The 11909-nt window shown below is 35.5% G+C and overlaps 1 protein-coding gene across 5 annotated transcripts in view; it reads right to left on the bottom strand.

Annotated features, from left to right (window-relative positions):
• The window catches only part of LOC119642582 (cadherin-86C), a 115413-nt gene that overhangs the window by 13278 nt on the left and 90226 nt on the right, over positions 1 to 11909 (bottom strand). For 3 of the 5 annotated variants that reach the window (XR_005248088.1, XR_005248090.1, XM_038041768.1), the window contains 5 exons: positions 5939 to 6131; positions 4237 to 5566; positions 4042 to 4190; positions 1014 to 1104; positions 26 to 264 (listed from right to left, as the gene is read on the bottom strand). Coding sequence is in view for 2 of the 5 variants with exons in the window: in XM_038041768.1 (XP_037897696.1) it covers positions 26 to 264; positions 1014 to 1104; positions 4042 to 4190; positions 4237 to 5566; positions 5939 to 6131 (2002 nt within the window). In the remaining 3 variants the exon portion in view is untranslated. Of the gene's footprint in view, positions 1 to 25; positions 265 to 1013; positions 1105 to 4041; positions 4191 to 4236; positions 5567 to 5938; positions 6132 to 11909 lie in introns of those variants that run through there. The other 2 variants (XR_005248089.1, XM_038041769.1) reach the window with 2 other exon arrangements.

The following is an 11909-nucleotide window of genomic DNA, read 5'->3' as shown; positions in this document are numbered from 1 at the left end:
TATAAAAAGTTTTACAAGAGCTTACTTTATTTTAACTCGTCTTTGCTGCTCGTCGGCTGAACGTATTCGACGTCTTCCATCGGAGTCTGGCTGGTTGTTCTTGCTCAGACCGACTGAAGTGGTAGCATGCACACCGGCGCCACCACCTATGTTTTCGTCAAACTGTTCACGGCCATTGTGGAACTCCCAACGGGTAGGCTTCGTTCGTGGATCGGTCGGTTTGTCCGCGGACCAGGCCTCGCGTCTGCCCATCCACTCGGCGACCTATAAAAAATAGTAAAAAGTTTACCAGAGTGGTTAGTATTTTGGACACGAGAGAGCAAAACAAAAAAAGGAAAGAAGATATCAACTTATGATTCCCCACAACCTAAACCCCATACGCTCAGTGCTTATATTTAAAATAAAGGGTTCAGTCAACCGTAATTTATAATGTAAACCCTTGCATAAAAACTATTAAAAGAAGCTCTAAAAACTGAGGAATGATTAATCTAGTGTTGCTTAGTGATGTTATTGATTTAATGTATAAGCGAAGCATAGATCCGGAAATCTATCAATCTACTGTTGAAGAGAGAGCGACCAGAAAATGACAGTATGTGTACGTTTGAGTGTGTGTGTGTGTGTGTGTGTGTGCGAATATTACCGAGAATTTCCAAACTGTATGTATAAGAAATAAATATTGGAAAAAAAACACATGAAACCAAAAAAGAACAAAATAAGGCCAACGAACGAACAAATAAACAAAGAAACATCAACAAAAATGTGCATCACCATTGTAATGGTCGTCATTACCATCATGGTCATTATCATCGCCACAATCATTTTCTATACATTCATGTAAGATTTTCTGTCGTCCGTGTGAGGATATTTTAAAATCAAAAAAGAAAAAAAGTGCGTTTGTTACTACAACTACAGCATAGATCGAAATTAAGTTCGTGACAATACGTGATAAGCGTGTAGAGTAAAATAGTAATAGCAATAGTGTGTACCGCTCAAATTGGAAAATAAAATTCTACCTGAACAGATTTTGTTTGTTTTCCATTTGCCATTTCCCTACGAACTAGATGAACATCGTCTTCAGTTCTACTGATATTAACTATTCTTTTGCTACAAGAGAAAAAGAAAGAATTAAAGATAGAATGAATGTATGCGTGTGTATGTTGTTGTATGTCTTTGGATTTTTAATGCAAGGTATGTCGACACATTTTAACGGCAACACATTAACATACAAAAGCTGATGGAATTGATTTGATTTTGGTTTTTTGGTGATTTTTATTTTCGGTTTTTTTTTTTTTTTTTTTTTTCTTTTGTTTTTATAATGATTAACATACATATACGCTTTTAAATAAATTTAGATTTTTAAAGGCAACATATAAACAATATAAGTTTGATTATTTTAAGAATTTTTGCTTATCTTTTATTTCGAAAAACAAAAAATTTGAAAAACAAAGATTCAATATGGAAATCAGAAATTCAAACGAAATAATATATTAGAAATAGAGAAATTTCACTAGGATCAGGGTTTTCGGCTCATTAATTTCACTATTTTAAACTGTGAAAATGCCTGTGTTGGTTACATGAATAGCTATCTTAAGCCTCAACTGTTCTTCGCAAAGAATAAATTTTTTAAAACTTTTGTAACTGAAGTTGTTGAAGAGATTTTAACCGATCTGTAAATATGGCGACTTTTTCCAAATTTCACATGTAGAATGCAGTTCGTATTAATATTTCCCTAGCTTTGTTTTTTAACTGAATAAACGAATGACAAAAAGTGTACCTATGGACGGAAAAATGCATACATCTAAGCGAGTTTTTAAACTCATTATTATCCTTTGTAGAGTCGCTGATGAATACACTAAGCTGTTGGAATTTTAATGCTGCGGGAAAAGTTTACGGCCAGATCACATCTATGGTATACGATCACGTTATATTTGCAATATGTCAACTTTTTTGCTCAATATCTATTTTTAAAAGAAACGAAAAGACCCATGTAGTTAAGTTGGTGTTCATCTTCTAAATTTTCTTATGTTCTGAGCTGGTACGCTAAGATTCTCTAAATGTTCTAAGCTGCTAGGAATTATATTTTTCAATAAAGCATATAAGATGCAAATTCTTTAGAAAATATCTCAAGTGTGGCTAATTTTAAGGTCGTCAATGAACGTGCTACGTTAGACTAAGCAAAGATAATCTATTTGTAATTTATGTCATTAGAGAGGAATTAAAATCTGTAGAAAATGCGGGGAATAAACGAGAATGTTGGATACATTGGAAAAATGGAAATGAAAGTAATTGACGTACAGCATGTTTACAATGCCTGTGGTTAGAGCTGACTTTGTTACAATTCATTTAAAGATAACACATATGAAAATCGATATCTAATCTTTTAGTATTCTTTTCTTTTAGATTTCGAAACAATGTACTGCTGTTATAAGTACTGCAGAAGCCGTATTAGATTTGCAAAATATGTTTAATATGTACATCGGCGAAAACAGTAGAACCGACTTAATCATAGCTGAGCTCTCGCTGGCTTGCCCGACCTCAAGATGTTGTTTTTGGGAAAACCAATTTTAAGAGTCATGTGTTCTCATTTCTTATTTTCCAAAATTTTAAAGACCATGAGTGGTGGTCAACGGCGACGATCAGGTAGCCGCAGTCTGGGCGTATGCCCAACCGATGAATATTATAACTCTGTCGCCTGCGCTCTCATCATAGCTACCGCAATGCGATTTAAACTCGCAAACATTGACTTGGCAGTCACGACTCTTATCACGATTCTTATTTAGCTGTCTATTCATGCAGATATCATTTAGTTAATCGCGTCAGAAGGCACTTGATTGTGTACTGTCTGTCTATAAGATATACCAATTTAAATTAATAGCGCAATGAAGACATTGTATGTGATAGATATCATCGTCACGAAAAAAACGTTGTCCACATTCATAGATCACCTTTGGCCCAAGAAAAGCCAGTTAAGGTCATTTCGTTGGAAAGGTCAAATTAATAGCATTTTTGAAAAAATATAGACCAATTGCACTGTCAGTACGTACAAGACAGTACTAAACTGTTGCTCGTTATGGCTTTGGAGATTATTGGACTATTTCGCTTAGATTTTCCGTTTTCACGCGCCAAGGCGATCGAAAATGTGTCTCAACACTCAAAATAGTTTAATTTCAGAACCTTTTTAGTTTTTACCGTTCAAACATCGAAACAAGAGTAGTCATATGTTGACATTTCAGAAATGAGAAAACCGTTTGACTTCATGACTTATATACTTATTTGCACAGTGTTGGCGAGTTGCACAAAAATATGATTTGATGTACTTACGCTTTACGGTATGATACGGTATACGAGGTGAGTCGAATGGTTTAATCCTCGCTCCACCTTGCAATTAAATATCGCATATTAGCACACAGCTGAACATTTATTTTAATTTTTTTGGAGTGTACAGTAACAACATGGGGTTTTAATTTACGAAGTGAATCCTTTCTTTTCCACTCTCAATTATATATGAATTCCCGGAAAATTGCCAAGTGATGGTGTAGATAAAATTTGGCAACAAACATCCAAGGCTTAGAACGACAGTCGTGGTTTCAAAGTTCTTCCCTCCGAAGAAGATTTTCTTTGTTCATTGATAACGATCATATAAAAACGACAATAATCTGCGCTTATGGATAGAAGTAACAAATGATGTAGAAAAACTTGTGGAAGCTATAAGTTCCAAGTTTTTCTTTCTTTTTCTTTGAGTACATAAAGGTGGCGCGAAATTTGTTCCAATTTTATTTGATAGACAAAGATGCATCGAAGAATGAAGAAAAATAGTTGGCCTTATTTCGCTTATAGTATTTATCATTCACTTTAGTTTTAGGTAGTAATTGACAATTAAGTGAGTAACTAACTACGTAACCTAACCGAGTTAAGTATGGTATAAATTTGAATTGTTAGGCATTAGAAAATTTCTGATCTCCATAATGAAGTATTTTTTAAGAAGCAACGAAGTCGTTTATTTTAGAAAAGGGAAAGTACAAAACCTTGAAATTTACTTACCTTGTAGCTCCATATAGAGGACAGCACGAACAAATGCAGCACAATAGCAATATTAAAATTGTTAAGGCCACAATAGTGGCCAAAAGTATTAGCAACCAAAACAATAATTTATTTTCAGCCTTATAAAGAGTCTGCAAAGGAGTTAAATCCTTAAAAAGGGAATTGTAGCAAACCATGATTTCAAATTAAACTTACATCTGTTTCCGATAAGCTTTCACGACCGCTCATTATAGCAAACGAGCTGTTGTGCTGCGAAAGACGTTCTTGTATTTGGGAAATATCAACTACGGAAGCGCTATCATAAAGAACCGTTGCTGTTACAACACTTCGGTCTTTAATATCGAGATTATTGCCGGAAGGAATATTTTGAGCACCAGGTTCATCGGGTTTTAAAGAACGGATTTCATGTATAAGCACTTTACCACCGGTAATAGTTGATAAAGTTTCTTCTGTTTTACTTTTGTCTGGATTAAGACCAGGAACCAAAAATGTTACAGCTCTTGTACGACTTTCTGGCGGATAAATACGTATGGTCGCGGTGCTAGAGAGTACCGGTATACCTAAATCATACGCTCTTGCAATTAATATAAACATATTTGGCTCATTAATGGGAGGGTTCTGCCGTTTGCGACGTCTATGTTGTGAAATTTGTTTTTTAGTACGAAAATTTACTTTTTCTCGTACAGTTAATTCACCGGTGATTTTATCTAACGCGAAATTATTATCGTAGTTACCGTTAATAATTTCATAACGCACCTCGTTATTGGGTGCAGTCGCATCTTTGTCTACAGCATGTATTACTGCCGCTGTAGTAAAACTTTTCAAATCGGCAGCCAAGATAAACTCGTATAAATCTTTTTCGAATGTAGGCACTTCATCGTTGACATCAATAAGTTTTATGACTAATGGTACTTGTGCTCGATTTCCAGAACCATCATTGTCACGAGCTTCCACATACAAATGATATTCGGGCATCACTTCACGATCAAAGCCATGATTATCGGTGGATACTGTTATCAGACCAGTCTCAGCATTCAGATTAAGAGAAGTATTTAAATAGCCTAAAATGGCGGTATAACGGACACGACCACCCAGACCAGTGTCAACATCATCAGCATGAACCTGTACCACTTTAGTACCCATTGTCATATTTTCTGGCAGTTCGACTGTATACACGGGCTGGGAGAATATGGGTGGATTGTCATTGACGTCATTTATATAGACAGTGACGTTTACGGTGGCAGATAAATTTGTGGCTGGTCCCAATTCTTGTGCTAATATTTGAAATTCTACTGAGTGACGTTCTTCGTAATCTAATAAAATGTTGTCTCGCACGCGTATTAGAAATGAAGCACTGCGTTCCGCTACGTTAGGTGAAATCTCAAAAGTACCGTTGTTATTAAGCAAAGTCAAAGAAAACACACCATTTTTGCCCGTATCATCATCATAAACACGCGGTACATAAGGGTCGACAAATGTGAGAGCAGTTCCTTGTGGAGCATTTTCATCGACGCGGGATACATAACTGCAAAGAAAATAGCGAACGAACGAATGCAATGACAAAAAATAAAAGGAAAACAATAAAATAAGAAGAAACTAAAGAACTTAGTTAACAACATTCGCTTGCCCTGTTGAGGGCACGGAAAGGGAAGTACTGGCGGGCGTATGGCCAAACAAGCATTCTTTTTGCGCAACGTTTTATTGTTATTGTACTTATTAGCCAAACACCAACGAAAGGCTGCTGTTGCATATGCTAATGGGCTACTGCGGCTAAAACAGACAATTGAAGTGGTTTCAGTCTGATTCAAAGAACACTGTGATTGTGATTGTGTGGTTGATACCGATGTTGTTGTTGGTGTTGTCGACGCTTTTATTTAGTTGTGCAACTGGTACTTACTGATCGTTTTCGAAGTATGGCGGCGAATTGGTGCGCTCGGGTAAAAAGAATGCCAATTGCACGGTGGAAGCCATTGCTGGTGGTTCGTCACGACCAACCTTAACCTCTTCCGCAATTACTGTAAGCAAGACGGGATCGCCCACATGCGTGATTGCAGCGATATCCTCTAGAGGTCGCATTAGGAAGATTTCGCCTGCAAGACACACAAAAATGATGGGTACTTTCTTGTCGTTTTTGTTGTTAATCGTGAAATATATATACAACAGAAGAACAAAAAGGAATAATAAGTGTAGAGAAAAATAAGAATACGAAACAACACAAACGGAATAATAATAACGAAAATTTCTTTTTGTATAACTGTTGCTGAAGCTAAAAAAGAGTACAAGTTTTTCTTTGTCTTTTTGTTTCGCAAACGTTTTTTATTTGGCGAACGGATGGTAGCGGTAATAGTTGTTGGGCTGTGTATTTTGAATTTTGTTCAAGAATTCGTGATGTTGCCATTTTTAATGATGGCTTGGAAATTGAAATTGCTTCAAATATAAACCAACAACAATAGCAACAATGCAACTAAAAATCATGTGGCCACCATAAGCTGACGAACGCTTAATACTTTTGTGCGTTTGTGTTTGCCGTCCTTCACTAAATCACCGTCTATCTTCTTCAATTTTGAACAACGTTGGTGTTTAACAAAATTCTTCTAAGGCCATGGACACTAACACCAACGTGGTGGAGACATTCAATAAGTTAGACTTTTCAATGTCTGCAATGTTTGTTATGACATGTTGTTGCTGTAGCTGAAGCTACGGCTATAGTAATTTAACCATATATGTAAGTTATGTATATACCTGTATGGACGAATCTTGCGAATTTTCTATACAAAGAGTAGTAATAGATAATGATGTGTACGCTGCGTCTTCGTCAGGACGTTTTTTCTCTTATTTTCATGAATGTTAATGAGCCTGGTAGACATGATGGAAGGTAATCATCTTACCCCCTTTAGAGATGGTCGTATAAGTAACGAACCAGTTGAAAAGGTCAGATAACTTGCAGATTTACGTAATTATATGTAAGCCTGTGTGTGCATACGCGTAGGCTAAACTTAACTATCTCTAGTAATGTGTTTGTTGTTATTTTTGATAGCAATACTTTATGTTCTCCGGATTATTTAGGCAGATGAAGACATGCTTTGATATCAAGTGATTCGCATAAAAAAACTTTGCATATAACAAAAAAAAATCGATCTTTCATTTTTTTCATTGAAATTCTAACCATACAGCAGAAGCTATTCTATACCGATCGCATATAATAAACACATGTATAAGCCATTCATACGCGAGCGTATGATAATCAATTTTTTGTACAGTTTTTCATTTTTTTCTATATATATTGACAAGCTTCTATAGCAAAAGCGGCGATTTATATGTTTTTTGACTGCAGCATACTGTGTTAGATCTCTGCGGAAGGCAAGAAGGTATTCGAAAAAAGACTTTACATCATTTAAAAGTTGCGTAGATTGCATTGGAAACGATTGCAGCTAATTAATCAATTACAATTAATTAATTATAATTTAATTCTACCATGAGGATAAAAGGGCTAATGCTAGAAGTTGGGAGAGCAGTCAATCTTTTTGTAGCGTCCAGAGACGATAGAATAAACCCATTTAATGTATTTTTAGACGATAATCGCGCAACCAAGCAAAAAGCAAAAGTTGTATGTTTCTGAAGATTCTCTACACCCATCACCATTAACTAATACACCTATTATTAGTTAAGTGAGTTCTTATGAATTGGCACTTTGGCCCTATTTTTATATCGAACGGCGGTCTTAGGCGGTCTAATAAATATTTTTGCTAAGCTATTATTTATTAATGGTGAGCCTTAATATTTAGAAATTTTAGTTATTCACATAATTTTTATTCAGCTTTTTTAAAAGCGGTATGATTTGTGATTTTGTTAGGTTCACTTTCAAACATGATCAGAAGAACCTCGATTGGGATCAATTTTAAAGCTTTTATCAAAATTTTAGTCAAATGAAGAGGCAGTTATCTAAATTAAGTCAAAGGTATGTGAAAAATTTACATACTTTATATTTATTTTTATTTCTAAGAGAATATCAAAAGTAATAAAATTTGCGGTTCTGTGATGGGGATATAATCACCTCACATTGTTTTTATTTTTGTTAACAAGTTTGATAACCCGCACCGTTTTCACTATAAATATTTATATGTCGCTCAATTATTGTGGCCAGTTGCCGATTGGCAGTTGTTAACAAAATCGTTTCTAAGATTTTAATGAATTATACTTCACACCACCGCCACCGGTAAACGCCATATTAAGATTTTCTGGCCATATGCAACGGACACAATAGCTTCCGTAAGACTTATTCATACACTCGCGCTTTGAATCGAACTAAGCGTGTTCGGCCGTCTGGTGTCTGAATACGTGTCTTTATTTTCAACAAAAATCCAGGAAGGAATGCTATTGATTAAAACTTAAGTCAGAACATTTTTGACTCCCCTTGCTATATAGAGCTCTATTTTGTAATAGACTTTATATAAAGAGATTTGGTATTTTTTGGCAAACGTTAGCAGCAAATATAATTTTGACATACTAAATAAGAGATCTCCGTGCAAACAAAGTCTTTTAAAAAAATATTTATATAAAAAAAGTTGTAGTTTTTAATTTTTTATGAGAAGAGTCGATTTAAAATATTGATTTGAGGTCTGAGTTTATTGTTCTAGAAGTGCACCCCTCTTTTATCTCTCCTATAAGATTTCTCAAGTGTAGTAAACATTTACAAAATGAGTTTTATGAGGAAACACTTGCAATACGAATTTTTTTATGATTTGGTTGCATCCCAATCTAAAAAAAATAGTTTTCCAATTTCTCGTTACTGCGTTGTTTTTTTCGCTCGTTCTCTGTATTTCTTTTTGCTAGTAACCTAAAACTTTCTTTCGTTTGACATAATGTTAATTTTATCAAACATGGACAATGTTGAAACAAAAGTGATGTGCGTTGTTTGACGGTCTAGTTTGACTGACCATAGTATTTTAACTAATTTATAAGATCGCTTTAATTTTTCTAGTGCTTGGAGCCTCTTTTTCTTATGGCCGCCACTTCTGTTATATTTCGATCTGTTAAAAGCATTCAATATTCGCTTTGATGGCTTTCAATGAAAGCTAAGAATTAATTTACCCTAGTAATTTTTCTTTTTACCAATTTACCGGTGAAATGATATGCAGGCTTTTTCTAATACGGCTACTCACTCAGGGGATGTCGCCTCTGCGTGTAACACAGTACCGGTGGGAAAGGAATAAGGAAAGAAGAAGTGTTAGGGAATGGTCACAGCTTAGCGGACGTGTGCCCAGTCGGTAAGTCTTAGGCAAAAAGCAAATTTTTATACGTTTACTCTCAGATGCAGGCAATTTTTATACAAATACATGTTCAAGTATTGAGAATGCAGGCGAAAATATGTAACATTCACAGGCATTCAAGACAGACCCGCAGGATATGATTCTGAATCGATCTAAGTATGTCTGCCCGTCTGTACTCCGTCCATGTATTTTTGGGTTCAAGCCGCAGGTTGCAAATTTGAGATATTTTGATGAAATTTGATACACTGACCTGCCTTGACTTACGGACGAACCGTACTGAAAAGCATTCGGACCGGCTCACTTTTTCGCCAACTCTCCTATACCGAAAAGTCGTTATAAGAAAAATTTGCAATTTTCAATATATCCCGAGAAAAGTGGCTAAGTAGTAATATTTCGACATTCTAAATTGGTGTGAAAGTTTTGGATCGGCTGAGGCAATTTTTTGAACTCTCTCTCATACAACCGATCCTATGAGAACGAAATCTCTATGCGTTGAAAATTTGCTCATAATAATAAATTGATAAAGAAATCAGGCCTTACCGAGTTTGGACTATGTAGGTCTATTTTTTGGATACCACCACATATAAGGATTCTCTTGAAACACTTATAGGCCAAAAAAGGGGAAATCGTTAATTTGTTCATGATAGTAATTTAAAATGAAAATTAAATGGACCTAATTTGAACCACGTGAGGCTATTTCTTGGCCCCACTCCATATATGATATCTCACGAGTAGTAAACCCTTCGTGAAAGAGCTTAATTTTTAATTGTAATTGGAATTTGGATTACAAAGATTCTTTTTGGATCCTAACATATATAGACGTTACCACGACAAGCAAGCTCTTATATGCAGAGAAAGTCTGAGCTTCCAATAGACTGCCTTTCATAGAATTTTCGTTTGACGAGTGAATATTCATTATAATTACGGGCTAGAGTATGAATAAAATGTACTAGGCTCTGAATTAGTGACCACAGTCGTGGTAGTCAGAATTATAACATACCCGGCAGCTCTGCACATCGAAAATGGATTGGACCGGAACAATTTTTCAATAACCTACATTGTCAAATCGCTTTGGAAATTGAACCCGTGATCACCTGTTTGTTAATCGCAAGTCTTATCTACTCGCCTGTGCGGCACTCAGCAAAAACGTGCATCTTCACTTCTGCGCACTGGAGGCAGGGAGGTGGATGCCAAAAGCGTGTTTATTGGCTAAGTTTGACGTATGTAAATATATGAACATTTTTTTAGCTTGATCCTGGTTATCAGTCATCACGTTAAGTTTTAGCTTTTACTTGAGAGATTTTGAGCGACACTACAGCAATTGCGTTAGATAAATGTATGCATTGTGCTAAAAAATGCGAAACAGAAACGGAAATTAGGTGGTCTTAATACGAGCGGGAATGGGATAGTACGAACATGTAAACAGTTCGTCATTCATGGCAGTTTGAGGCAGCCATATTCGATATTCAATGTCGTAGTTTTTTGGATAAATCTGTAGCAGATTTATTCCATAAATAAGTTGAAAAATCTGAAGTAAGGTTTCAGATAGTAAATCGTCTGAAGTTGTGCGGACGAAGGTATTATTCTTTACAGAGGTTTGTATGTACCTTTTTTTCGCGAGAAAAACAGCTAACATCATATTACTATAAAGTATTTTTATATATATATACCGCAGGCGTGAGAGTTTAATTTTCTGGCTTACTTCAATGCTTACTTCTATGGGAATAATTATTGTATCTATCGTTAACGGTACATTTTCCTCATCTTACTGTGAAAATAGAAATTTCGTGGCAAAAGAACAAACGATATTTTAAGGCTATAAACATGAAACGATAACTCACAATCTAAAAAACGTATCGAAGCAAAGTAATGGTCTCTCCAAGGAAAACCAGGAACCAGGAAAGCAAAATAATCGCATCACAATAGTTTACCAAGCATAGCATAAAAAATAGCTGAAATTTTATTTTCCGAAAATTCGACATTGTATTGTTCGTGTACATGTGCGGGCACGGTGGTAATCAGAAAGAGTTGTAGGTAGAGAGGAATGGAGAAAGGAAATATTATCTGTGAACGTTCAAATTAAAAATGGACAAATCAGGTGCGGCGGGAAGATTACTATTGGCAGGTTGTTTTAAAAGCGGGCAGTATGGTTAAAGAATAACGAATCGTAGTAGTGTATCCTGCGGTATGTATGCGGTAACTCGTGGAGGAGTGGTGTGGAAAACTGAAATGGACGCGTAGTCCTGTTAAAGGACTTAATTGATGGATAAATCTTTTTTATCTCTGTGGAATACTTTCCCTGTATGTACCTATGCGCTAGTACCACGCAGCCTTAAGCCCATAGCTCATGGACGAACGCTACTCAAAATGGCTCGGATCGGCCCACTTTCTCAACCATTTTCCATATAACGTCGCTTCATTTACAAAATTTTACTTATGCTATATGTGTAAAGGAGAGTAAACTGTTACTAATAAATTAACTAATCAATTTCTTAAATAAACATAATCGCGGAAGCAGTAGAATTTTATTTCTTTATAATAACTCCAAACAAGTGAGAAAATACAAATTCCATACAATTGAGAATGTTTGAATAAATT

The sequence above is a fragment of the Glossina fuscipes genome, unplaced genomic scaffold (assembly GCF_014805625.2).
Source record: "Glossina fuscipes isolate IAEA_lab_2018 unplaced genomic scaffold, Yale_Gfus_2 226, whole genome shotgun sequence".
NCBI lineage: Eukaryota > Metazoa > Arthropoda > Insecta > Diptera > Glossinidae > Glossina > Glossina fuscipes.
The sequence above is the reverse complement of the archived record's forward strand: the minus strand, read 5'-3'. Positions and strand labels throughout refer to the sequence as shown.